Source organism: Cyprinodon variegatus, unplaced genomic scaffold (assembly GCF_000732505.1).
Source record: "Cyprinodon variegatus isolate N-32 unplaced genomic scaffold, C_variegatus-1.0 Scaffold185, whole genome shotgun sequence".
Lineage (NCBI taxonomy): Eukaryota > Metazoa > Chordata > Actinopteri > Cyprinodontiformes > Cyprinodontidae > Cyprinodon > Cyprinodon variegatus.
In genome coordinates, this window is record NW_015150638.1 from 623,248 (window position 1) to 649,553 (window position 26,306).

The 26,306-nt window shown below is 35.8% G+C and overlaps 1 protein-coding gene across 2 annotated transcripts; it reads left to right on the top strand.

Annotated features, from left to right (window-relative positions):
• Positions 1 to 961: 961 nt before the first annotated feature.
• On the top strand, positions 962 to 26,037 carry ahcyl1 (adenosylhomocysteinase like 1). 2 transcript variants are annotated; one of them, XM_015379109.1, is made up of 17 exons: positions 962 to 1,605; positions 12,982 to 13,096; positions 13,670 to 13,813; positions 16,504 to 16,604; positions 16,701 to 16,803; positions 17,753 to 17,847; positions 17,952 to 18,058; positions 18,414 to 18,530; positions 19,057 to 19,120; positions 19,247 to 19,335; positions 19,499 to 19,569; positions 19,745 to 19,839; positions 22,583 to 22,681; positions 22,804 to 22,872; positions 22,957 to 23,035; positions 23,172 to 23,292; positions 23,384 to 26,037. In XM_015379109.1, exons 1-17 carry the CDS (start codon positions 1,414 to 1,416, stop codon positions 23,388 to 23,390), a joined length of 1,668 nt encoding a protein of 555 aa, XP_015234595.1. In that variant the 5' UTR covers positions 962 to 1,413; the 3' UTR covers positions 23,391 to 26,037. The 2 variants fall into 2 exon arrangements, with proteins under 2 accessions (XP_015234595.1, XP_015234596.1); XM_015379110.1 differs by lacking the exon at positions 962 to 1,605 and adding an exon at positions 9,576 to 9,695.
• Positions 26,038 to 26,306: the final 269 nt, after the last annotated feature.

The following is a 26,306-nucleotide window of genomic DNA, read 5'->3' on the forward strand; positions in this document are numbered from 1 at the left end:
CAAATATTTTATCTTGCAGGACACTGAAATTTTATCCTGCAATGCAATGGTGAATGGGAGAGTAATTACATCATAAATTGTATCTTTGTCTTGAGTAAATGGTTTGTTCAGTAACAAAAACACAATTTGATATGCATCTGATTTTGTGATAAATTTAGATCATTCCACTCTTCCCAACCCATGGTGATCTTTAGGACTCCTAGGGTCATAGGGGAAAAAGAGCATGGGGTGCTACACGAAGAGCCCTAACAGACTTATTCAAGTTTGATTAGGCTATTGGGATGTTTTACAATTATAAATAAATAAAAGCCACAGAAAATAATGCTACAACTCTCATCTAGGAGTTGCTTCTTCACCCAGCTTATTTTGAGCATGTGGTGTACATATAAAACAGATCAAGACATTGGCTGTGAAAACAGCATCAGGGTTAAAACAATTTCAAATATCTAATATATTTCAAAGAAAACACATTTCCCTAATTTTTCAATTTTTATTTCTAACCACTTTTTTCCATTGTTTTTATTCAGTATTTCATTTGTATATTTAAATTAATGAATTTAAAGAATAAATCTCTTCTCAAACAGAATGACATCCTGAAAGTTTCTCAACAACACCAGGGAATAAGAGTAATTAGCCTAATAGATTACAATGCATCTGCAAGATTTGCCCTTGGATGGTAGATACATATATGTTTGCTTTTATGGAAATGACTTCTACTGTTCCACCTCCACCCGTTTACCCTACTTCAAGGTCCAATGTTAAAGATAAAAGTATAATAGGGAGCAACTAAGAAATTTAATGTGTTTTTGTTCTATCCCTGTACAGGACCCTTTAAGCAGAACAATGCGCAGCCAATCAGAAACAACGGATTGGCTAAATTGAGCCCGCTGTCAACCAATCACAGCGAAAGAGGCGGGACTTGTTCTCAGCCTCCTTGACAACGGTCACGCTTGCTTCTGCGGACTAACGTGTACTTTATGCAAGCTGACACCGGCTTATTAGAGCGTAGATACGTTGAAGTCTTGGCGAATACGACCTCATTTGTTTCTTTTCGGTCTAGTTTCCCTCCAGCAGTAGGAGCGCTGTCTGAACACAGCCTACTTCCTCAGGTGACAGGCTGAGCCTACCACCCCCTCCCCTCAGAGATGCTTCAGTCTGAGGTTGACAGCACAACGCAGGACCAGCAACTGCCTCTGCGGCTGTTTTAGAGAACAGATCAACACAGTAAACTTAACCTAAACGTCCTCTCTTTCTTCAAATAGATCATCTAGTCATTCTGTCGCGTTTCGCTCATTTTAAGCCCATTTACCAAAGAGCAAAGACGGCGACGGACGGAGCTAACGTTAGTTAAAACTCCACTAAAAGCCGGCTTTTTTTTTAACCCACTCCTGTATCAACTCTCAGTCGGATGCGATGACAGACACGGCAGTGGACAGCAAAGTGGAGGTCAAGCAGGCCACTAAATATGTCAAAGAGACGGAAAACGTCGCGGAGAAATACTCCGCATTGACCGTCAGCAAGAACAGCAGCGATGTGAACATGAATGTTGGAGAGATGCCCTCTGCTGCATTTACCGCAGTCCCGACTCTGAAGTCCGTAAAGAAGGTAAGGAACGTGATGACCGCCATCACTGCTGCCATTGGCCAGCGCGCGGCCCGTTCACATGTGAGGAAGACTCCTTCACATTGGAGAGCAGAACTGCAGTCAGGCAGGCCACTGCTGGAGCACAGAGGGAAAGAAAACACAATAAATGTGCTGCTAATCTATATTTATTATTGTCCTACATATTTATTACAGTAGAATTAAAACCAGCAGTGATAGTGGTTCCCATAACAATTCTTGTTAACATTTTAACTTACCATATAGGATAAAATAAGACAATTCTTATTATTCCCCTTGTTTTAGTGGAATCATAACTTCCCCTAAGGAAGAGGATTAGGGACAATAAAAAAAAAAGGTAACTGATTTTTAAATTATATTTCAGTTTAATATGGGAAAAAGGTCCGAATTCTGACTTTAATCCGAGAATTCTGACTTTTTTCTTAGAATTCTGACTTTAATCTGAAAATTCTTACTTTAATCTCAGTTATTCCGACCTTTTTCTCATAATTCTGACTTTAATCTCAGAATTCCGACTTTTTTCTCAGAATTACGACTTTAATTTCAGAATTCTGACTTTTTTTTCTCAGAATTACGACTTTAATCTCAGAATTCTGACTTTTATTCTCAGAATTCTGACTTTAATCTCAGAATTGTGGATCTTAATTGGCACCATAAAGGAATGGGAGCACTCAGCTTCACTGACAAAGATGTGAGTACTTTGGCAGGGCCAGTAACACATTGGTGAAAAATGACGCAATTAGGCAACTTTTTACATGTCAGAGGGGTCCCCGGTGATGCTATTTCATTAATGGAAGAGCAGAAGGTGATTAAAACAAGAGAGCTGATCTCTAAAACAGACATGTCTACGGCTTAACGCTAGCATGTTTGTTAGCTGTCAGAAAACAGAATTGAGATTAAAGTCAGAATTGTGAGAAAAAAGTCAGAATTCTGACTTTTTGTCATATTATACTGAAATAAAATTAGTTAACTTTTTTTTTTCAGTGGCCCTAATCCTTTTCCGTACTTCTCCCCTCATTTGATGTGAAAACATAACTTTAAAAGAACTCTTAAAGACACATAAACCCTAAACCTTGGGTGTGAGGCCCCAGCAAGCTTCATCTTAAATGGGGGTGATTGGTAGGCGGGGTTTCCGCGCTGCGTATTTGGCATTTAATGCCATAGAGGATTTTCTTTGAGAAAATATGCAACCCTATATAACCGGAGCTTATGCAGCTTTCCTTAGCGCTACAGGAATGTAGATATTGGATTTTCCAAACAGAGAAGCACCAGATAAATCATGCAAAAAATCTGATTTACTCTTCTATCCTTTCAGCAGATTTTAAAAAGAATTTGGCAGGTCAGATATTACGAATATATGTATATATTATACTCAATCTGTGATTCAAAATTAGAAACCCCCGATGCATTTCTTCTACATTGTTAAAACACAGATACAAGTTAGAAACATAAGCATTGATGCATATCTTTCATATTCTAGTTTCCTAATTCTTTGATTTTAAGTTGGATTTAAAGCCAATTCTACTACAAAGCACTGTTTCAAAATGAAGTTTTAGTTCTAAAAAAAAAAAAATATTTCAATAAGCAAAGTAAAATAAAAGAAAGCTAGAAATTGGTATCATATTTATGGGGGAGTTGTGGTGCTTTATATGATGAACCATCCTTTAAATTCAGGTTATTCATATAACGCCAATTCACAGCAGATATCATCTAATTTCTGATTCTCATTACGACTAAACCAGCTTGATGGTGTCACCAGCCACACAGCTGTGGAGGACAGAGGCCACATAGCTCTCAGCGAGGGGTTAGACCCAGCTTTTTTTGCCAATGGGAAGGGAGCCAAATACAGATTGTTAGCGAGTCGACCTGGGTTTGAAAAAACCTACGTTAACCCACTAATTTCAGTGAGAAAGAGGCTATAGAGAAACAGGACTACACTGAAAAAAACAGGCCAAGCTCCAACATCTATAAACAAAGCCCATCCTTAATCTATATTTTATATTTTAAGTTTATGTAAATAAAGACTTCCATAAAGTAAAGAACATATTTTCTGTTTTATGTCTTTTTGCCCTTTAGATATAAAACTGGTGAACAATGAAGCTATTTATCGGGAAAGAAATCTAAGAATCAAGCTGGCCAGCAAAAACCTGGCTGTTGCATCAGTGTTGGCCTGGTCACCCTTGTCTTACTGTATCTCAGGCTTTTTATGTGGTGAGGCATCGTTAGTTTTGAGAACAGCTTGAGAAAAGTGTAACTACCCCACACTGCGCACCTGAGGGAGCAGACTCTGAATACCTTTGCTGATCTACAATGGCTCAAAACAAAAAGACTTTCTTCAGGTGGATGTTCATATTACACATCCTCTGCTGATTCCCAGCACTGGATAAACCTGAGTGTTTATCCACAGCTGGTAACAGGATAAGGATTTATTTTGTGTTTCTGAGAATTTTCTCGCCTTTATAGGGGAAACTGTTTTTTTAACCCATAAATTATTTATCCATTTTGCATTTCTTTCCCTAAGCATATTGCTTCCTGAAAAAGTATTACATATAAGGTTAATTTGAGCTTCAGTGATTTGAAAGTATAGGCTGACATTCAGTAAAAGGTTTAGTAAAAATAAATACAAAAAGAAATTGAAACAAAATAATCAAATTGTTTCTTTTTAAAACAGAGAGTTGTTGTTATCATGCTGTCATATAATGCAAATATCATTAAAGTTGTAATAGTGTTATAAGTTTCAATATCATAAAGTATGATATACGTATTTTCTGTAATTATTATTTTGTTGAAGAAATCTTTAAGAGCTCAAATGATATTCACATAGCATGATTTTAACCAAAAAGAGTTGGCAGAAACTGGTATAAATGGTAAAACTTCCTAAATCTTATGTGTTTTTTGTTTTTGCCAAAAGGAAAACAACAACATAAACTAGGTTAAAATCATTGGCAAAGATATTATGATAAAAATATATCGAATGTGTTGAAAACCCATTTAGTTTTTTCAGATACTGTTGTTTGGATTGTTTTCTTTTGCTCAGAACCAGCCCAGAGTTTAATAAGGGTTTGTTTTGGGGCCTTTGTTGCAGTTTTCATTATATCTTATGAAACTGTAAAGAAAAGTAAACAAACTTGTAGAAGCAAAGTTATCTGTCTGATTTATTTATCTGTTTTTTGAAGTAACATGTTTCCATGTAGATTTGTGAAAAGAGGACCATCTTTCCTTTCCTTTTAATTTAATTCATAGGTAAATAGTTTATAAAATGAGACTCCAGCACAGATATGAGCAATCAAACTGGTGAAGTTATTGTATGAACTTTTTTTTTTTTTTCAACATTTAAAGGACATTGATTAGATTTTTTAGTTCTTAAATCCCTGAAAATATTTCAGTTTCAGTTCTATAGAACTATCTTTTTTTAATTATTCTTTTAACCTTGGAATTAAATTGGTACATTCTAAAACTGGCTCATTCCTCACAACTTAACTGCAAACGTGAAGTTCTGAAATCTATGTACTGTCATATTCAATAAATTAGGATAAAGACTTTGTTGAGATTAAAAGTAACTTAAAAAACACCCTATAACCTGGCATTTAAAACAATTTTTTATGTGAAATTTTATTGTTTTTTGTCTAATGTAATATTATTGTCTTAAGTCATGTCTCTATTAGCTGCATTTCCTTCAGTTTCTCTACTGATCAGAAACAGCTTGAATCCAATATAATGTGTTTCACATAATAAATAGAGCCCCCTGTTGGCCTGGATGTCTTATACCCCAGTTTGTGCTTTGGGACAGATCTGTGTTTAGTCCAGAAAATAGGTAGAACTTTTTTTAATGCTTAGATTTAAATGTATATTGGAGGATGTTCTTTATCCAGGTGGATCCTCAAAATAAGTGGTTCTCCTAATTGTCAATCATTCTGGTAATACATTTACATAAGGCCGTCCTACGTGCTTGTCCCCATTTACCGATGGTGAGTCTGAAATAGTAAAAAAAATGCAAAGCTTCTTTTGGAAAGTAAGCTTGTATGAGCGATGCAGACAGCATCTTTGAAACAGAGCGTGCACGAGGAGAAATGGGCTCGTGCACACTCTCGCACGCATTTAATAGGCGTTCCCTCTCAGGAGTGGGTACAGGGTTGTGCATGTACATTTTTTTTTAAGTGGAGAGCGCAGGTGTTTTAAAAAAATTACGAAAATCCTCCACTATACCTTTAAGCCGAAATATAGAATAAAAACCAACTTAATTTAATAGTAGTTTTAAGGGTATGTGTTTTTAGTCTCTGCTCAATCATGAGTTTCAGTAGAAATAGAAGCTGTCTGGTAAATCAGTCAGCAGACTGCTTAACAGATGTTCTGCTCATGGCTGGCCAGCTGTAGTCACAGTATGACCTTAATAGTGCTTAAAAGCACCTCTGGTTTTATTCAACACGACTGTCCATTGTTTTATGAATAAATGTGTATCAAATATGCTGTAATTGAAAGCAAAGGAGAAATTAAGTTTCTTTCAGCCAGCTGACAGGGAGTGAAACATCTAAGGGAAGGGCCGCGTTGTGCTAAATTGTGCATACAGTTATTTTATAAAAATTTGAGATGAGCACAGGTGGTATTTTGATTGGTATGACTGTCCCATTTAAAATTGTCCTACAGTCATAATAGTGCCTTTGTTTAACTTGCTTATCTGGGATTTTATAGTTTAACTGCAGTTGCGCTGTGTCACATGGCCTATAAGATGCAGCTGATGAAGTTTCAGGTCAGACTAAAGTGAAGTGCTGGTAGGGAAAGACAATATGACTATTCTATAAGATTGAAGATTAAGTCAGTAATGTGCTAAAGCAGACTGAAATTATCTAAAATTACTGTTCAGTGCTTATAGGCAGAGAAATCAATGTAATTTTCATTCTTTACTTTTATCCTCTTAAACTTGTTTTCTCATACATAATATAAAACTTTTCAAACGTTTAACATCAGGACATCTTATAAAATCACTGGGAAAAGTGTTTTTTGTTGATATGTTTCTTGTATGTTTGCAGAGATTATTTTCTTAATGGGACCAAAACAGGACATTTTTTTTCTAACAATTTCTTAATGCACTCACTGCATTTAATTTTTATACTAAGTAATCACCTTAGATGACAAAACTGGTTCATTATTGTTTAAGTTTTACATTATCTTTATGATTTGTACCTCCAAAGAAAGCCTGTCTGGTACTAAGTAATATATTCATAATTTACACCAAAAAGATAATTAAATATAGATAGATAATATTCTCAACAAGTGTGCCTGAAAAGTTCAGAATATTTTTCAGACCTCCTTCCTGTCTGACAGGCAATAATGTTTGGATGGTGTTCCGCCTCAGGGAGCCTGTTTGGAAACATATTGAATGATAGGAATGTGCTGCAGCTTTATGAAAACAAAGCTGTGTGTGATGAATAAATCTGAGAGCCCGCTGTCTGACCATCAACTGTTTGAAAAAATAAAACTGTAAAAAAGCTTTTTCACTGTTAAAAATAAAGAATTATTATTATTTTGTATTTCATTGCATTAACTCTGAGGTTGTTTTATGAAAATGTGTGGCGCATAAATACAACCTATGATGCAAATTAGAAATGAGTATGATGGTGGGTGAGCCAAAGAACTGCAAACCTGTGCCTCCTCCCTCTTCCGATATAAAACAGTTATGCAATACACCCCCCTGGGAAAGGGACTTACTCACATCGAATTTGTTCCTGCATCATCATTTTCTATCTGATCCCTGTGGGGGTGTGTGGAATGCTGTGCGTTCGGTCTGAAGTCCGGTTATATCATGTGTACAGTGCCTCACAAAAGCATCCATGTCATTGATCTTCTCCACATTTTGTGATGGCACAACCAAAAAACCTGAATGGATTTATTTGGGATTTTGTATGGCAGACCAACAAGCAATGCAAACTTGGAAAGTGGAGGAAAAAATTTAAATTTTCTTTCTGAAATAACTAAAAACTATTATTTTTCTGGCCTTTCACATCAAGTCAAAATATATACTGATGTTTGTAGTTAATTTTACAAAATGTGAAATTGTTCAAAGGGTGTTAAAGTGATATCAATGCATCACCTTAATATATGGATATGAAAGGTACTCAATCTGCAACTACTATAAACAACACAAACAAAGTTTGTATAACCTTTCTTACCTTTAAAGCATGAAAAAACAGCTAAGTAACAAAAAAAAAAAATATGTAAAAAATAACTAAATCCAAGTAGGCATAGTTCTGATCTGATTTGAACAGATTTTCTTTTCTGCAAGTTTAAACTATCAGTCGATTGTTTCATCTTTCTATGATAAAATCCATCAAGTAATCTAATACATGACGCATAAAAATATGTTTCAAATATGTTTGTTATTAGATGGGAACAGGTTGTTTATAGTTTAAACATACGGGTGTGGCCTGTTGTGGAAGAATGGATTCAGGTGACAGTACGTGTCTGCACAGCCGGGCTGACTTTTTAGGTATTTTAATGTTGAAAAAATCTAAGAAAAAAGGTGGAGACGGGGAATAGTTTGTTTTTTACAGACTTAAGTTGTGTCAGACCATAACAGTAATATCAACTATAAAGAAATCTGTCTACAGTATTTTAGAAGCTAAATATCTTTTACGTTTTTCTTTTTTACTAGATTAAATTAAGTTAAACAATACAACCCATTCTCATATGCCTCCTCATTTACCAACACTCTGCTTATACCCAAGATACCTACTTGTTTTGCTCCATATTTAAGAGGGAGGGGGATTCTACCAAGAGGTTATATGCAATCAGTATCTTACCTGCAATTGGTAAATCTGCAGTTGTTTTTACAATAACTAACTGCAATCTGAAGAGTTTCCTGCAGAATTTACTCAACACACATTTGGATCATGTTTGCTTTGTACAAGGTTTATATAATACTACAATTTTGGGAACCAATTGTTTTAACATGGGCAACCTCTAATGTATTCTTCCTCTGACTTCCTGCTACCTAAAAACTAATCTTGGTTTAAATTAAGGTAACGCTGTTCATAACTTCTGAACACAACCAGACTTCCCCTTTGACTCATTGTTATTTTGCTGCAGGTCTGTAGTTAGGAAATATGGCCGTGTGTTGTCTTCATATCTTAATCAGGTGACCTTATAGTTTTAGCATAAAGTCACATAGCCGGATTAGTGCACAGTGTGTTTTTTCACAACAGAAGGTAATCTGTCTTGCATGCATTGATTTAAACAGCAGCCATTGCATACCAGGAGAAATGAGCTGATTTCAGTGTTAAACTTCACTTGAATCTTGCCTTGCTGTGTGCACCTTTGTCCCGCCTTGCCTTTGACTTGTTGAATTCAGAGGCAGCGAGTGGTTAGCAGTGTGTATATATGGGGATTACAGTCAGACAGTGCCGTACAGCCGCAGTGGTGATGTCTCTTAAGTAGTTTTCATTGCCTTATGTCAGGGCCACACTGAGACTTTATGCCTCGGACCAACTGTAACACTCTACAGCTTAAGTCTGTGACCTGGCCTGTTATCTGAGAGAGAAAGGGTATTTTTAGCTGCAGGATGGGACTAAAGAGATGCCTAATGATGCAGCAGAAGGCTAATGGAGAATGGTTTTAGTTCTTCCTGCCAATCCCACTGCATTTATTGCTTCAAATTAGGAACTCATGCTGAAAATATGAGCTTCAGCAAATGTGTTTTTGTGCTCATGTGCATGTGATGCTGCCGTATATCTGGTTCACACAATGCTTTATCCCCATACAATAAAAGCTGAAGTCATCAACAGCTGTTTGTCAAGGACAAAGTGAAGCAAACGTTAAGACAAAGAAAAGCTGAGTTGAAATTGACCTCCCCTTTACGTCCCGGGCTGTTTCAGTCCAGGTTGGCCATTTAGAAATCACGATAAGGTGGGAACCTCCCCCTGAGCTGCCTGGGAGTGTTCTGGGATAATAGCATCAGGGACACCTGGTACCATCGCACACACAAACAGGACAGGCTCAGAGAGGTAGGCTAGAAAACTGAAGAGAGCAGCAGGCAGTGACCGGGAGCTATGGCCCACAAGCACGGACACGGAAGAGAACGGGTGAGTTACTCGCAGTGCTTTACAGGAAACTTAACTTTTAATATATTCTCACATAGAAATCAGTTTGAATCACTAAATTACAGACTTCTTTTTGTCATATGCAGGACTCTTTTAACAATAAACTTCAAAATGTTCAATTAAATCTTGCATTTAGCAATTATTTTTTATTTCACCTCAGCATATAACCAGAAAAAGGGTACAGACTTGTTTAAAAGCCTTGAACTTGAAAAGGAAATTGCATAGTGAGTGCTAAATCCACATGAATTGATCCAAAGTATAACTGAATTTTCTGTTTTCCTAGCATATGAGAAAGGCCACAGTCTCAGTTGTGAAAACAGAGCCATGCAGAGATGTGTTCGGTTCATCCTGTCTCCCAAGCTTCTTGAGTTTCTCTTTGGTTGCATTGCATCGTAGATTGTTGAAGACAAGGTGTTACTATCAGTGGGATGATGGAACTACTAAAAATTAGGTCAAATGAAACTTCTCCTATTTATTTATCTTTTTACTCTGTTGTATTTACATATACCAGCAAGTTGTCACTCCTAACAATTTCTGTCAAGCTTGACCTGTAATGTCACGCTTCTAGGTCAATGTATATGTCACAGTCAATGTATATTCCAGTCAGATCTCAAGCATCACATTGTTTTTTTTCTAGTATCTTTATGGCCCCTGATTCATCGTCCTGTGTGTTTTGTCAACTCTGCTAGCCTGCTAGACAGTTTGCACTCCAAACAAAAGTTATGGACATTAAAAATAAGAAGCTGAGGGAGCTCGACAGCACTGTCACAAATGTCTCAGGACGAGACAAGAGTCAATAAAAAACTTACAGTAGCGCTGCAACTCAAGCATGACAAAGGACTCAAATGATGGGGAGTTAAAAAGGACACCCAAAGAGAGAAAGGTTTTGGAAAAGTTTTATGCATGCTGTCTATGCAGCTGCATTGGGAAGAGCCAGGATTGCAGGACACTGCGGCGTGTTATGACTTTACACAGTGCCGTCTGACAGACGGGGGTGCAACATCATACTGCGATAATGAATCCACGAGGATAAATTCTTGGAAAGGCAGACATTATATGTCTCCGGGGCACTCTTAATTAGGATTAAGACATTATTTGATTAATTTTGTAGCGAGAGAAGCACTGTTCGATTTTTTATTTTTATTTGAGTTCTTGGTATTTATTGTGGTTTATTTTCTTATTAAATAAAAAAAATAAAATAATTTGTCCTGCCTTCTTGCATTAAGCACACAACCACATTTATTCTATATTAGGAGCAAAGTAAACACCATTTTGGAAATGATTTCTAATAAAATAGAATTTTAAATGTTAAGATACATCACATCGCTTTTGTAGGGAATAACGCAGCTTGCTAAACTAAAACATTAAGATCTGAATTCCCTGTTTAGAATCCTGGTCAGTAGACTAAGACTTCCAAATGACCATCAACATTTCCAAATCCATAATTATCCATGACAGATAGAGGTAGGAAAACTCAAATGGTCAAAACAGAACAACTTTGCTGTTTTAGCCTTCCTGTTACCTGCTGAAAGTCTTGCTCTCTTTCACTGCTTGAATGAAACACAGCCAGATCTTGGATTGTCTCATAACATCTTATGAAATGTAGTTTTCTTTTGAATAATTTCTGTGCTTAGCTGATGGTGGGTAAAAAAAGTTTAAATATGTGATTTAAATTTTTTTTTTTTTCGAGAGCCTGACATTGTAAGTAACAAATCAAGTACTCCACACGTAGATGGAAATAAAACTCACTGTGCTCCACATTTACAGACATGTATTAAAAAGCTTGTTTTATAATGACTTCTTCAAGATATCTTTACAGGCATTTTTCATATGTGGTTATAATCTATTATTAAAAAAAAACTGTTTTGAAATCTTGAAGGTGTTGGGGATCCTTCCTGTGTGATCTGCTTGTTATTTCTGTATATTTCCAGTTAGCTATGACTCAGACAGCTGAACAACTGACTGGGCCGTTCTAGCAGCCGTTTTCTATGAAAACAAGTGTTTCTTTAACTGTGTGCTTCACTCTGTTATTATACTTGGATATGTTTATGTTTCTATAATGGTTTTATGGCTATTCATTTATAATGGATCTTATGGCATTCATTCAGTTATATGAAGTATTGTCAACAGTGTTGTTTCAAGTGTCTCTAGTCTGTTTTTAATCAAATAGCAACAATAAGCAGCAATTTTTTAATAGCAATACATATGGGTAAATGACTGGATTAATAACTAGATATTGTAATAAGTATTGAAATAATAAATAGAAATGTGACTTTTGCTAGCACCTTGCAATTTCTTCCTTGAATTAAGGGAAACTGGAATGTTGTGGCTTTCCTTTCATGTTTTACACATCGTCGTCTTTCGTATCATGCAGTGATACATTTTTTAACATGTTAAAGTGTGTTGTTTCTCTAGTTTTGATTGAATTCTATGTCTTGATTACTTTGGTTGTTACTAGAAAAAAAAAAAGGCCTGTGCTTCAAGTTCCTGACCAGCCAATCACCAGCCAGGGTCGATCAAGCTGAAAATACATTTATTCCAGTGCGTGAACAGCCAGTTCCTCGGTGCATCTCTAGATTCAATGTTAGTTCTGTAGATCATCTGTTGATATTTTTCTGAATATCCTTTTTCTTGTCCACAATTTCATAAAAGTACAAAAAGAAGGGATATTATGTAATCCCTGCAGACCTTTTTCTTCTGTACAAAGGGTTACATGCGGCACTGTGATGTAACAGCATAATGTCTTAAATATTTCACTACACCTGTTCAAAGCTTATAAACTTGAAAAATGTGTTCTGGTGCTGAAACCCCCTGACCAGTTCTCAAACAGTTGCGACTTTTATTAAAAGCAAGGCTACATGTTACAGAGGCTAATCAAGCTTTTGCTGATCTGCTTCATGTGCTTCCAAGGCTTTGATGTTTGGCGCTTTGAAGGCTTTGGCTAACATGATGAATAACGTCTAGCATCTAACAACAACTCAAGGCTGTGTATCTGAACAAAGCATAAATCACAGAGGAGGAGAGAACATGAAAAAATAAGCATCAGCTCTCTTCCTTTTATTCCAGCTGTGCTTAAGAGAAAAAAAACAGATTTCCCTCTTTTTGTTTTTACAAAGGGCAGTTTTTAGACTTAAAGCAAAAAATGAGTCCAGATATGAACAGCTGTCTAAGCATATTATGTGGTCTACACTGTTAAAGGGCGTTGGTGATATTGAAACTTTTTCTTCCTTTCTATCAATGACTTCCGTGTCAAATTTTGTTCTTTCAGATTCAATTTGCGAATGCTGAGGACAAGCAGGAATTCAGCAAGTATCCCACCAAGGCAGGTCGCCGCTCCCTATCCCGCTCCATCTCACAGTCCTCCACAGACAGCTACAGCTCAGGTACTGTAAATTCAAACAGTTTAACACCAAAATACCCTTTACTTGTTGGTAAAGGTAATTTTATAATACACACAAATCTTTTAAAATACCTAAATAAATGCAACTCTATTGTAGCAAAGCTATTGAGCTTTTTCACAGATTTGTCAGAGTAAAGCCACAAATTGCATTCTGTTGATTCGGATCTTATATTTTAGAACAACACAGGGTATTATATTACTTTGGAGTGAAAGGAAAAATTATGCATTGTTTTTGCAAGAAAAATGTGACTTATGATGCCTTTAGAAGCCACCTTAATGTTAAAAGCACTCTTCATGCATTTGATTAAAACTCAGTATTAAGCACAATAGCTGCTTTATGAAGGCAGTAGAGGTTTCCAGAGAACATAGAAATATCCAGAGGTTGTGAATTCCTGGGTGTGAATACTTTTACAAGGCACTTTACATGCACAGAAGGGCTAACAGATAAAAAGTGCATACAGAGGTTCCTCCTTTCTCACTCTAGATTTAATGTATAGATTTCGTAACTGGGTCCACTCGTTTGTTTTGACCCAAAAGTGACCTTTTGTGTTTCCAGCTGCATCGTACACCGACAGCTCAGATGATGAAACCTCACCCCGGGACAAAGCCCAGGTCAACAGCCATGGCAGCACCGACTTCTGCGTGAAGAACATAAAACAGGCAGAATTTGGCCGACGCGAAATTGAAATAGCAGAGCAAGGTAATCTTAAACGTGCACATCTAGAATATAATATCGCTTCTTAATGTAGATGCTCTTTGATTGGTGTAGCTCTGAGGTTGTAGCTTTTCTTTTACTATGGATTCCTTCTGGAATAAGAGGAAACAGCCATACATATGCTTGATTTTGCTACTGTGCAATTTGTATCATAGACTCCTTTTATAACCTCTAAAACAAAGAAAGGTTGGACTTTTAAGAGCAGTACGGCTCTGTTTTTGTTCATAATGTCTAATGATCTTTGTCTTTTAACCCTAATATCAGGATATTGTAGTGCCTCTCTTCTCTCTACTGTTCTTTTGGCTGTTTACATTGTAAATGTGAAGTATGCAAGTGCTTGACAAGTGTTTATTTCAAGCTGCATGGCTGCAGATGGTACGTTGCTGTTGTTAAAGTAGTCATTGTCCAGTTATTCTCTTCATTATTATCTTCTATAAAGGGGTTATTATTAATAATTACTTTTTTTTTTTTTAATGCTGCTCATTTTTGGAGCTTTCATTTTCAAATATATGTAATATTTTCAGGAGTTTCAAATTATACTGAGTAAATTAGATTTTTTTTTATATTTGTAGCATTTCATTTTTTATTTATTTACATGCTTTGTTTTGTAATTAATCACCTACAATATTGCAGGTAAAAGAGAACATGTTAGGGTGCTTGCTTTTTTTTAATTTGCACTGCAAAAACTATCTAAAAATAAGTAAACATTTCTTAAAATAAGTGTACTTACCCTTAATTTTAGTAGGTAAATAAAAAGATCTGCCAATGGGAGGAGAATATTTAGCCTAAAAAAAAAGATAATTAGATATTATGCACTTAAAATAGGACAATGACATTTTCTGCAGTGTGCTAAATAACAGCATATCTGTAAGTGAAATCCATCAATGTGTTCTCATTATAAAATAAGACCCCCTTTGATTGAAATTTTCAACTGGACCTGTAGTTCTACTGACTGCTCTTTAGATGTGAAAAAAAAAACATTAGCACTCACCATTATAAGAGCAGTAAGTGGACTTTCACCTCTAGGTAGGCACTCTATATAGACCAAAACTTTTCCTAATTAATAATAATATCACTTCATTCCATGAAATCCAAACTGAATTTTTTGTGTAAACTACTATTCCCTTTGTTGCACTAGCATATTTTTCATTTATTTTGACATACAATATGAGATCTATCATTTCTGTCACATAACAGTATCGTTGGGTCCATTGCTGCTCAGACTCTAACAGTTAACCGGTTAATCAGACCAGCTGCAGCTAGCAGCTAGCTCCAAGACAAACTGGAGCTGCTTCTACTCTGAAGTGCTCTCCACCTTACAAACACGACGCCATCGTTAAACCCTGTTTTGTCCCTTTCCTTAGCTGCCATTTTACTCCTCTCCTACTCTGATAAGCCCTGAGTGGCAAATGTTCACATGTACGTACATGCATGTACACAAAACAAAGCATTTACAAACATATGCGCTCATGGGCACATATAGGCTCTCATAGCCAGCCCGGCTACTGAATGTAAACAAGAGACTGAGAACAACAGAGAGAGATGCTGTGTAAAGTCTTAACATAGTCCATCTGAAAATATACCTTTAGTTCAGGTATTATTTAGATCTTTTTTGACTAAGATAATACAATTTCACTTACGTCTCCTCTAAATAATACAAAACATAAAAACACAAAACCTTCCTTGAAGTATTTTATAGTTTTTTTCTATTATACGTTGGCCTGATCTATTTGTAGTAGATTTTTAGCAATAGGTGAAAAGTTTCTCATCAAAATCCAGCTTCACTGTTGTGCTGCTGTATTATTAGTGGAGAATAAAGGTAATAAGATCCAAGTCGTTACAAATCTTTTGTAATTCTTTTTTTTATACAGAAAATCTAGAAATCTATTTCTAGAAATGTAAATCTGTAAATGTAAAACTTGGATATGGCAGAGGTGCTGCAATGTTTTCTATATTATATTCAGGTGCAAAGCTTTAACTAAATATAATGCTTCAGTCTCATACTTTAGCATCTATTACTGTAAGTATATAACATTATAGCACACATTTTGTGATATCCAGATATGCAGTTCTGCTATGTGTGTGTTTTTTTCTCTGTTGAATGATCACAACAAATAATTTAGAGTTGGGGGCCTGAGACCCACATAAAAAGCACTTTAGATTTTGCAAAATATTTGCCAAGAAGGGGATAGTTTAAATGTGCATGAAGATTTCTGTCAATTTTCTACTGTATATGTTTGTTTTGTGAGAGCTGTAACAGTAATGATTAAAACCAACGATCTAGAATGAAGTTAGGGCTTAACAAACATAAATGCTGAAATTTGATAATTGTCCACCTGTAGGTTCAAGATAAAAAACAGCATGACAACAACTTTATAGTTTACATGTACAAGTTCTTCATGTAATTATTTATTTCTGAGAACAGCTACTCCATCTGAATCTCAAATGTTCTTGTTGACAGTAAAAGTAGTTATTTTGCCAGCCCTGCCTGTACACCTTTTGCTATCTTTCTACGTAATATATTTTTAGTACGTATGCACAGATATATATAATTCGTAGCAACATGTGGTTAGTCCTAACTTAGAAAAAATACCCTCAAATTTGTTTTTAAATTTTAAACAAACTTTCTCTGTAAGATTTTAAAAGATGATTAATGCTAATGTTTCTCTTTACAGACATGTCTGCCCTGATCTCTCTGAGGAAGAGAGCCCAGGGGGAGAAGCCGCTGGCTGGTGCGAAGATAGTGGGCTGTACCCACATTACTGCTCAGACAGCCGTATGTTCTTTGCTCTTTTCGTGTTCAGTCCATCTGATGGTTTTTAAAAAAAGTAAAGTCTCCCAACTTTTTATGTCATACGTTATATCCTCCCAGGTTCTGATTGAAACTCTGGTGGCCCTCGGGGCCCAGTGCCGCTGGACCGCTTGTAACATCTACTCTACTCAAAACGAGGTGGCCGCTGCTCTTGCTGAAACTGGTGAGATTATTTCCTCTATAAGCTTGTGGGACTTTTTTCTTCATGACCAATTTAAAACGTAATCTTTACTGCAACCCATTCCTTAACACTTCGATAACATGAAGATTTATGGGAACAGAAACGCAATAAAAAAATCTGAATTTCGCAAAAAAACGTATAGTAAGTAAACCATAATAGAACTAATACCGGTAATTACACACTAAAGAAAAGATTATCCTCAGATCGCATGTGGAGTGGTGGACTAGTGCTTAGGGCATAGTGCTTGGAATCCTGAGGTTCTGAGTTCGAACCCTACTCCCACAGACTGCCACTCTTGGTCCCTGAGCAAAGACCTTAACCCCACACTGCTCCTTGGGCGCCCCAAGATGGAAGCCCACTGCTCCCCAAGGGGATGGGTTAAATGCAGAGAGTTAATTTCGTTGCTCTGTACAAGAAAAAACAAGATCATATAATGCATTAAAAAAGCCAAGGCAGTCTTATTATACATATGACATTTGTTCTAAAGGGGGAAAACTCCTTTTTTTGTAAAAAAAACAAGATTAAGTAGATCAACTAAATAATGTACAGCTAAAATACTGAAAAAATAACAGGCTGTATTAAAAAAAAAAGAAATAAATGCTGATCCAGGTCATACTGTGAGTATGGTTAGTTAAGTGAAGCTATTGTATAGACGGACACTATAAGCAACTATGATCCTTGTTGGTTAATGCAAACTCTGAAATGTGGGTTTCAAGCAAAAATAAAATCCTGTCATTGTAATAATCTGCATCTTAATGAATAAAATTTGTTCAGGTTTATGTTACTTTAACAGTAGTCATCAAACTGAATAAACCCTGAGAAACCTTAAAAGTGTTAAATGTCACGCTTATGTTTTTATAGTGTAACGCTCCCTAATGGGTTTTGTTACTCACTCCACGTTTGCTCATTAAGCATGTTTTGCTTTCTCCAGGTGTGCCTGTTTTTGCATGGAAAGGTGAATCAGAGGATGACTTCTGGTGGTGCATCGATCGCTGTGTCAACAACGACGGCTGGCAGGCCAATATGGTACCATGAGTACAGTAGCATCACAAAGTCGACCCTTACCTTTAGGGGCCTTCTTAAATCGTTGATGCGGATGACTGATGTCCTTTCCTTTTTTTGTGTCAAAGATCTTGGATGATGGTGGAGATTTAACTCACTGGGTTTACAAGAAATATCCCAGCGTTTTCAAAAAAGTCAGAGGAATTGTGGAGGAGAGCGTCACTGGTGTTCACAGGTCCGATACTTTTATCGTCATTTTAAAGTTTTTCCTCTGCTTCACCTGACAGCATTTGCTGATGAATAACTCTGAATACTGTATTGCGTGAACAGGAAACATATCCAAGGATATTATATAAGCCATTTGCTTAGTGATACATGACATAATGGGTTTTAGGGGACATTTGACTTATATGACTTCAGGGCTTTTGAGAAACATGACACAGCTAAATAAACCTTCCATAGACTCAATTAGCCAGATGCTCCAGATAGCTTCATGTCATAAAGATGGACATCTCACTTTTCATTGGATATGCACAAAGGTGTCATGTGACCTCATCTACCTGAGCACAGCTCCTAATGTGTCCTCTCAGATTGTACCAGTTATCGAAGGCAGGAAAACTGTGTGTCCCTGCAATGAATGTGAACGACTCGGTTACAAAGCAGAAGTTCGACAACCTCTACTGCTGCAGAGAATCTATTCTGGATGGGTAAGCAATTTAGAAATATTTACAGTGGAAAACAGATATTTACAGTTTTCTACAAACATTTTATTTTAACACTGTGTGACATTAATCAGACTAGTTTGTTTTTTATTATTATTAGGACAATTTGGATTAACAAATTATTTGCTTGCTAAAAACCTGGATAATTCAGGCATTAGCACTGGGTTGATGATTTCACATTTAATTCTTTTTTTCATTAAACAATTTAAAGGAAAGTAACCAAGTTTGCAGACTTTAAAGATTTTTGTTAAAAAGTCTCTTTTAACATATTCTCTCTGATTAACATAGCATTCATCAAATAGAAAAAAATAATGTGCAACAATTTATGAATTAAATCTGGAAAATTTTTGTCTGATTTAATGTCAGATAGTGAGAAAAAGAGATGTCATTTTTTTAGTGTCTATAAATGTTTCGTTCTAACTGCCCCTTTTATTAGTGATGGTGTAAAAACAAAAGAACATAAAAACGTTCCAGGATGATCATGAACTCTTATTTTTGGTTTCTCTATTAGCCTGAAGAGAACTACTGACATAATGTTTGGAGGCAAACAAGTGGTTGTGTGTGGTTATGGTGAGGTGAGTCATTCCTAAATTTACAAAAAACAAAAAACAACAACAAAGAACAAAGGCTTTTACTTAAAAATGACTGAGTTTCCACTGTTACTGCTGACCTTTTTTATTGCACTGCCTTGTGATCTGTAGGTGGGAAAAGGCTGCTGCACTGCTCTTAAAGCTCTCGGCGCCATTGTGTGCATCACAGAGATTGACCCCATCTGTGCCCTGCAGGCATGGTGAGTCACTGCACATTACCATTCAGCACTCCCCCATCAATAAATGCACCCCACTAAAATGTATGTTTGTGTGTATTGAATTAGTTGTAATAGAAAAATCACTCTTTAAGTGATTTACTTTTACTTTCGCATGAATACAAATATCTGGTCCGTGTCTGAACAGTATGGATGGATTTCGGGTGGTCAAGCTGAGTGAGGTCATCCGGCAGATGGACGTGGTGATAACTTGCACTGGTACTGAGCCCCATGCAGTGGCATCTGTTCCTTCTCCTTTATTGCTCACAGTGTTAAGAGCCTCTTTTGAATATTTGTGTTTTTTAGAATAAAAACATAATTTTTCTGTGATTTTAAACCCCTTTTATGCTTTATGTCTAAAAGTAAACAGCTATTTTTCTTTATTTAAATGCAGGCAACAAGAATGTTGTTTCCAGAGAACATCTTGACCGAATGAAGAATGGCTGCATTGTCTGCAATATGGGACATTCCAATACAGAGATCGATGTGGTAATTTTATCACTCTATATATCTGTTATATGAGCTGGACGTTTGTGCCTCAGTATTTCCGCTTGCACTTTGAGCCTTGAGGTTGTTTGGAAAAGATGGTTCTCATCAGCAGGAGAGGGCATGTATTCACACACTTTAGCAGAAAAAACACTATTTTATTCGACCTAATCACATTTCATCCTGTTAACTTAAAAAAAAATAATAATTTTCATTATTTAACCCCTATTTAAATCTGTCTGAATGCTGAAAGCTATATGGAATATTACCTCTAAATTGGTTTGGTGTCTTTGCCCAGTATACTTATATTGCATTATAAAGGAACACAGCACAAGTGTTTCTGGTCCCTTAAAGTTACATGCATATTAAAATGTGTATGGTTTGTGGCCTCCAGCATGGCGGGGCGAATATTATAAACAGAATTTAAGCAGAAGCATGATGCATATCAAAGGTTTGGTGTAAAAATACCTTCACCTTGCAAAATTTAAGTGACATTATCTTAAGAGTCGTTCAAGAGATTGAGACAAGAAATTTGTTTTTTTTAAAACATCCTCTGTCCAGTGTAGAATATTCAGGTTTGACTGTTAAAGTCCAACTATGTTTGATCTAGATGTACAGAAGTCAGATCAAACAGGAGAGACTCACACAGCGAAAAGCTGTCATAGAAAAGTTTTATTCAATTCAATTTATTTATACATGTAACGCAGTCAGATTGTTCAAAATGTTTCTATCTAAAGGAAACCAGCTGATTGCAAGGACTCATTNTCTATCTAAAGGAAACCAGCTGATTGCAAGGACTCATTCACTCTAAAATCCCTCACACCAAGCATGCATGTAGCCACAGTGGAGAGGAAAACTCCCTTTTAACAGGAAGAACCCTCCAACAGAACCAGGCTAACTAAGTGTGAGCGGCCATCTGCCAAGTTCTTTGGCACTCGGGCCCCAGCAGAGGACTTTGATTCTGTGAATTAACATTCGCTAGGATGAGTAACCTAGAAAAGCATTAGATAAATCTTCCCCCTGAGGTACATTGGTGGTGGAATAAGTCAGAGGGTGAGTGGGACTGAGAATAGTGTGAGAATGCAGGAGGAGGTGGCTAAGAGCAAAATTACGAGGATCTTGAAAGATGATTGGTTATGGAGAAGGTGTGATCCCCAAGTTGATTGGCTGGAGCTGAAATTGAAAAAGACCCTTTAACTTTCCTTACTGCAATGTAATTAACAAACTGTGATCTACATTAACACAACATTTTTTACAGCTTTAAAAGTCTATATAAATATAGAATCTCTTCATTTGGTTTTCAAGTCTGAGTAGGTTTGTAAAGAAGAGAGAAGACTACCAAATAATTTTTCTTTTTTTTTTTTGTTCTCCTTTTTTCATTTCCTAAAGTAACATGTTTGTGAAGATTCTTAGTCATCCTGGTCATGGTCAAGCTTTAAAAAATTCAGTTTATGCAACTGGACATGAAGTTTTCTAGAAGACGCTTTTTCCTCATCCAGTAGGATTCTTCAGTTCTAACTAGTGGTGGGGAGCACTGAGATTAATATACAGATTAAAGCATCTCCTAAAGTACTTAAGTAGCAATATTTCATAAATGTAGTGAATTTTGCATTCTTTATAACAATTTAAGATGTTATGCATCATAATTTGATCATTTTGAAGTTTTGATCACTGAATGAATAAAAAAAAGTTGAAAAAAGGGGCAAATATTCTTCCTTATTAATTTCTAGACATCTTTAAAACCATGTTCGATATGAGTGGGTTTTTTTAACTGAATCTAAAATGCCAAAATACACTAAAGCTGCCTTTTTTTCATCTTTGCAATCCAATATTGTCAAGTTTAGCTTTAAAAGAGGGTCACAGTGATAGATTGAAAAAAGAAAACTAATACACTATCTGGACTTCCTCCCGTGCTGCACTGAAGTTAGATAGTCAACTTTGAATGAGAACAACAGGGACTCAAGACCTGGTCTTAAATCAAACAATTAACAAACAGACTTGGGCTGTTATCAAGTAACGGTCTGATACATGATCTATGTAAAATCAATCCCATGTATAATGTTTACTTATAGAAATATATATAAATAGCATTACGGTACTTTAAAGAGCAGGAGACATCTTTTCTTACCCATATTTTTTAGTCTCATACCCCTGCTTAGCTGAAACAAGCAGTTCTGTCCAAACTTACATGCATTGACTCGATCACGAAAACTGCTTAAAAAGTTCTTTCAGTTCTCCATATAAGTTATTTTACTTGTTTCAAAAGAATTAACTCAAAACATGGAGCCATGTTGGTTAAGCACCATTACTGTACCATATTTGCCCTCTGATTTGATGGCTCTTTGATACTTTTCTAGCTTATGATATATTCTATCAGTTAAATATATCCACAAAAATAAATACCGTACATATGCATAGACATAGCTTTGTTTTTGGATGTGTTAAATTAAATGACAGCTGTTGAAGATACACATTCGATAAAATCACAGCCAGTAATCCAATTTTAGGTATGAGGAGCAGAATTAGGTCACAGATTCCTGATACCTGTTATTAAAAATAAATTTGCAGTCATGACATCTATTTAATTCAAGGCATCGGGTTCAGTACCAGAGAAAAAAAATGTAAGTGGTGAAACAGCTGATGGGTAAAATCTAAACTTTTTTTGAGTGTAAATCATTGACAGATGTCTCATAATTATTCCCCTCTGAACAATATTTTTATGTTTTTTCTTTTTGTGTGTCCTCAGGCCAGTCTACGCAGTCCTGAGCTGACCTGGGAGAGGGTTCGCTCTCAGGTCGACCACATCATCTGGCCAGATGGAAAAAGGGTTATTGTGCTGGCAGAGGTAAATCCCTAGACATTAACGTCAATCCTCACACTTCTTGTTGCTACAACAGTTTCATGCTTCCGATTTTTTAAATTTGTTCATAGAAACCCTAACCCTTTATAAGTAACTTTTTGTTTCAGGGTCGTCTTTTAAATCTGAGCTGTTCTACAGTGCCTACATTTGTGTTGTCCATCACTGCTACTACTCAGGTCAGTTTTATTGGCCTTCAGCTGAACAATGTTTGCAGGTTAGGTGTGTGAGTCTTAGATCTCTGTCCTCTTTGTTGTCCATAGGCTCTGGCCTTGATTGAGCTGTACAACGCTCCAGAAGGACGTTACAAACAAGATGTTTATCTCCTGCCCAAGAAAATGGGTAAGACTTTTTTTTTTCTTTCTAAAACTGCTCACTGCTGACACCCTATGACGCCCCCAAAGATCCACAGCTTTTATTAAAGTAAAGATTAAGTCAGCTTCATCCATGGTGAATTACTTTCTGTCTTTGCTCAAAGATGAATATGTGGCCAGTCTGCACCTGCCTAACTTTGACGCCCATCTGACCGAGCTGTCTGACGAGCAGGCTAAGTACATGGGGCTGAACAAGAACGGCCCCTTCAAGCCAAATTATTACAGGTTGGGGGCATTTAGCCTTTTCCTTTTACTACTTTTCATTTTAAATCAAATGATTTCAAAAGAGTACAATAAAACTGTGTTTATCTTACAGGTACTAGAAATGATATCTGCTACTCAGCAAAACGTCCTGAGACAAACAGAGATATCTATTTTATTTTATAAACTACTGCAAAATGGAGGAATTATTTTACCTATGCTGAATGTAACTTATTAATAGCACTTCAAAAGTAGAATTAAATATTACAGGAAAAGTTATATAGAGAATCTATAATATATAATCAACTAACATGAATCTGTTCTGTGTTCAGAGAGCATCCTACTTGCATGCGTTGATGTTTCTGTGTATTAAGTTGTTACTGATTTTTTTTCCCCAATGACAAAGCTGTTGATTTGTTTGTTTACTATATTTATGCACAGTGCCAAATAATGGCCGTTCTGTTTTGTTGTCAGTGGCAATTGAATAAAAAACTATGGGCACATTCATTAACCAGAGTTTAGGCTGAGCTGAAGTAGACTCTGTATTACTATGCGTAATATTTTAGTTTTATTTGCATAAAGGCATTTTTGGAATTATGTGATCACATAAGCTCTAAAAGGTAACATTCACTCGTTCTTGAAACATAAAAAATGCATTCATATAGATTTTTCTTTTAGATTTTGTCATATTACAACCATAAACTTCAATGTATTTATTGGGATTTTCTGACAGAACATTACAAGGTAGCCAAAGAAGACGATACAACTTATTATTCATGTACACTGATTAAAAAGTTTGGGTTGCATGAAATGGATTTCCTTTCCCTACAGATAGTGCTAACAGTGTTTTATTTTCTGTCTCTACCACCTTTCCCTTTGCACAATTAGAGACAAATCACCATTTTACAAGATGGGAATAGTCTGTAATATTCCTTGTCAAAGTGTAAAAGTGTTTGATAAAATAGTTTTTATGTTTTTCCTCATCTGACCAGAACACCTTCTTTAGCACATTTGCTAAATAGTGTGACTTGTTGCAAATAGAAAGCAGTACTGTACTTCTTTCCATAATGACTTTGTTCCCGTTGCACATACTACTTTAAAAAATCTAGGTCCTTCAAATGTTCTTAAAATAAGTGCATTTTTTCTTGAATTGATCAGGTAAGTGAGGCAATTTGCTAATAGAATAAGACAATTTACACTTAAAACAGGGAAAAAAACACTTGCAGTCTCTTATTTTAGGTACTTGCATTTTGATGGTAAAAACACTCATTCCATTGGCAGATAATTTTATTTATCTGCTCAAATTAATGGTAAACATACTTTTTTAAAATCAATTTTTAATAAATCCTTTTTGCAGTGAGTAAAGATGACGCTTGTAGAGTGCACAACAAATGATGCAGTTGTCCATAGGTTATATTGTTGTTCTCCACAGCTCCTCAGGAGTAATCACAACCCTTATGGCTGCACCTCTAAACAATGATGTCTTTACAAGCCTGCTAGTTTAGGAGGCAGCTATAACTAATGTCTGAAAGGGAGCCATTTAAAACAAAATTACTTATATGTTTCCTCTAAATCCATTTGCACTGTATTGGTATTTTTTATTAGTATAAGAGTAAAAGGGGAAAATATAAATGCTTGCCACACTCTTCAGATCCTGGTTTCCATTTATATCTTTTCTCACTTTTCACAAATATGCAACTTTGTGTTTGTCAGTCAAATACAATAACTGAAGTTTTTGGTTGTAGCATAACAAAAGATGAAAAAAATGTAAAAGTTTAGAAAAATTTTTTTCAAGGCACTGCTAACCAGCACTAGAAACTAAGAAGAACTAATATATATAATATAATATGTATATAACTTATATATACAACTTAACTTGTTAGAACATCATGAGGCGTTAAATATTACAAGCTTTACATAATACTGAAGGAGATTTTGAAAAATCCTGAGAAGTAGAGCTGTAAGGGTCACTTCAATAAATAAAAACATCCCATATTTATTTCCAAGTTTCCATTTGCTCCCTGACATTCCACTCCTGATCTCTGTCACTGTAGAGCCTTTTGCCTGGGTGATGCCTTTTAAGGCCATGGTATGAATGTGCCTTTTCGATTAGTTACAGCTCTGTATTTAAAGAGGTTGGGACACTGTTTTAAATAGAAATATCTGGGAAGCACCCAATATTCCACTGTTTTTAGAAATAAAATATGTTGATCTTTCTGGTAGGAATTGTTCTTTTTATTGCAACAGGTTACGAAAAAGACTGAAATATCTCTCTGTGAGATTATTGGTAGGAAAGAAACTTCTTAAGCAATAAGTTGAACAGGTAAATTTCGTTGCTAGGAAGATTTTGAGACCAAGAGATAAAATCAGATTAGAGCTACAAGAATACAAGGAATTGATTATTTCAGCAAAAAATACCTACACAGTAATACCTTCGGGTCCCTATAGCCCTGATCTTTCACTGTGATCAGTTTTGTCACCACTTGATGACTCTAAGTAACATTTTATGTGTTTAAATTACTTTTATTTCCTCCAAGCATATTGTAAGTATGATTTAAAATTAGACGGAACATATATTAGTTTCAACAACTGCATTATGTGGTTTAGTTAAGACGGTCCAAAAGTGTCCAAACTTGTTTTGAAACAGGCTTTATATATCAACCATCAGCATTGACTTTAGTTTAACAATCATTCCTTTTTGTTTTTGACAACAAATATTTAAACAGGATGTCTTCCTTCTTCTGCTTCTGGTAGTAATTGTACCCCAACATTTAAAAAAAAACAAATTTAGACTTTATGCCTGGAATATGATTGTCATTGTCTTATTTTGATTTAAACTTGGTTACCTTAAATAGCATTTTATGTGATTGAAATGACATTAAGTGTACTATGTATGTACATTCATGCATTAAATCAGCAATAAAGCAAAGCTTTCCAATCCGCATTAAAACTGTGTTTCTTTTTCTTTTTGGAAAGGGGGGGTTAGTTATAGAAATAAGGTTGCAGTTGGAGCCCTTCGGAACTTCCTCCCAGCTCCC

Coding starts and splice junctions, on each gene's coding strand:
- ahcyl1 (XM_015379109.1), top strand. CDS start 1,414: ATGACAGACACGGCAGTGGACAGCAAAGTGGAGGTCAAGCAGGCCACT. Junction 1,606..12,981: donor CTCTGAAGTCCGTAAAGAAG/GTAAGGAACGTG, acceptor TTGTTCTTTCAG/ATTCAATTTGCGAATGCTGA. Junction 13,097..13,669: donor CACAGACAGCTACAGCTCAG/GTACTGTAAATT, acceptor TTGTGTTTCCAG/CTGCATCGTACACCGACAGC.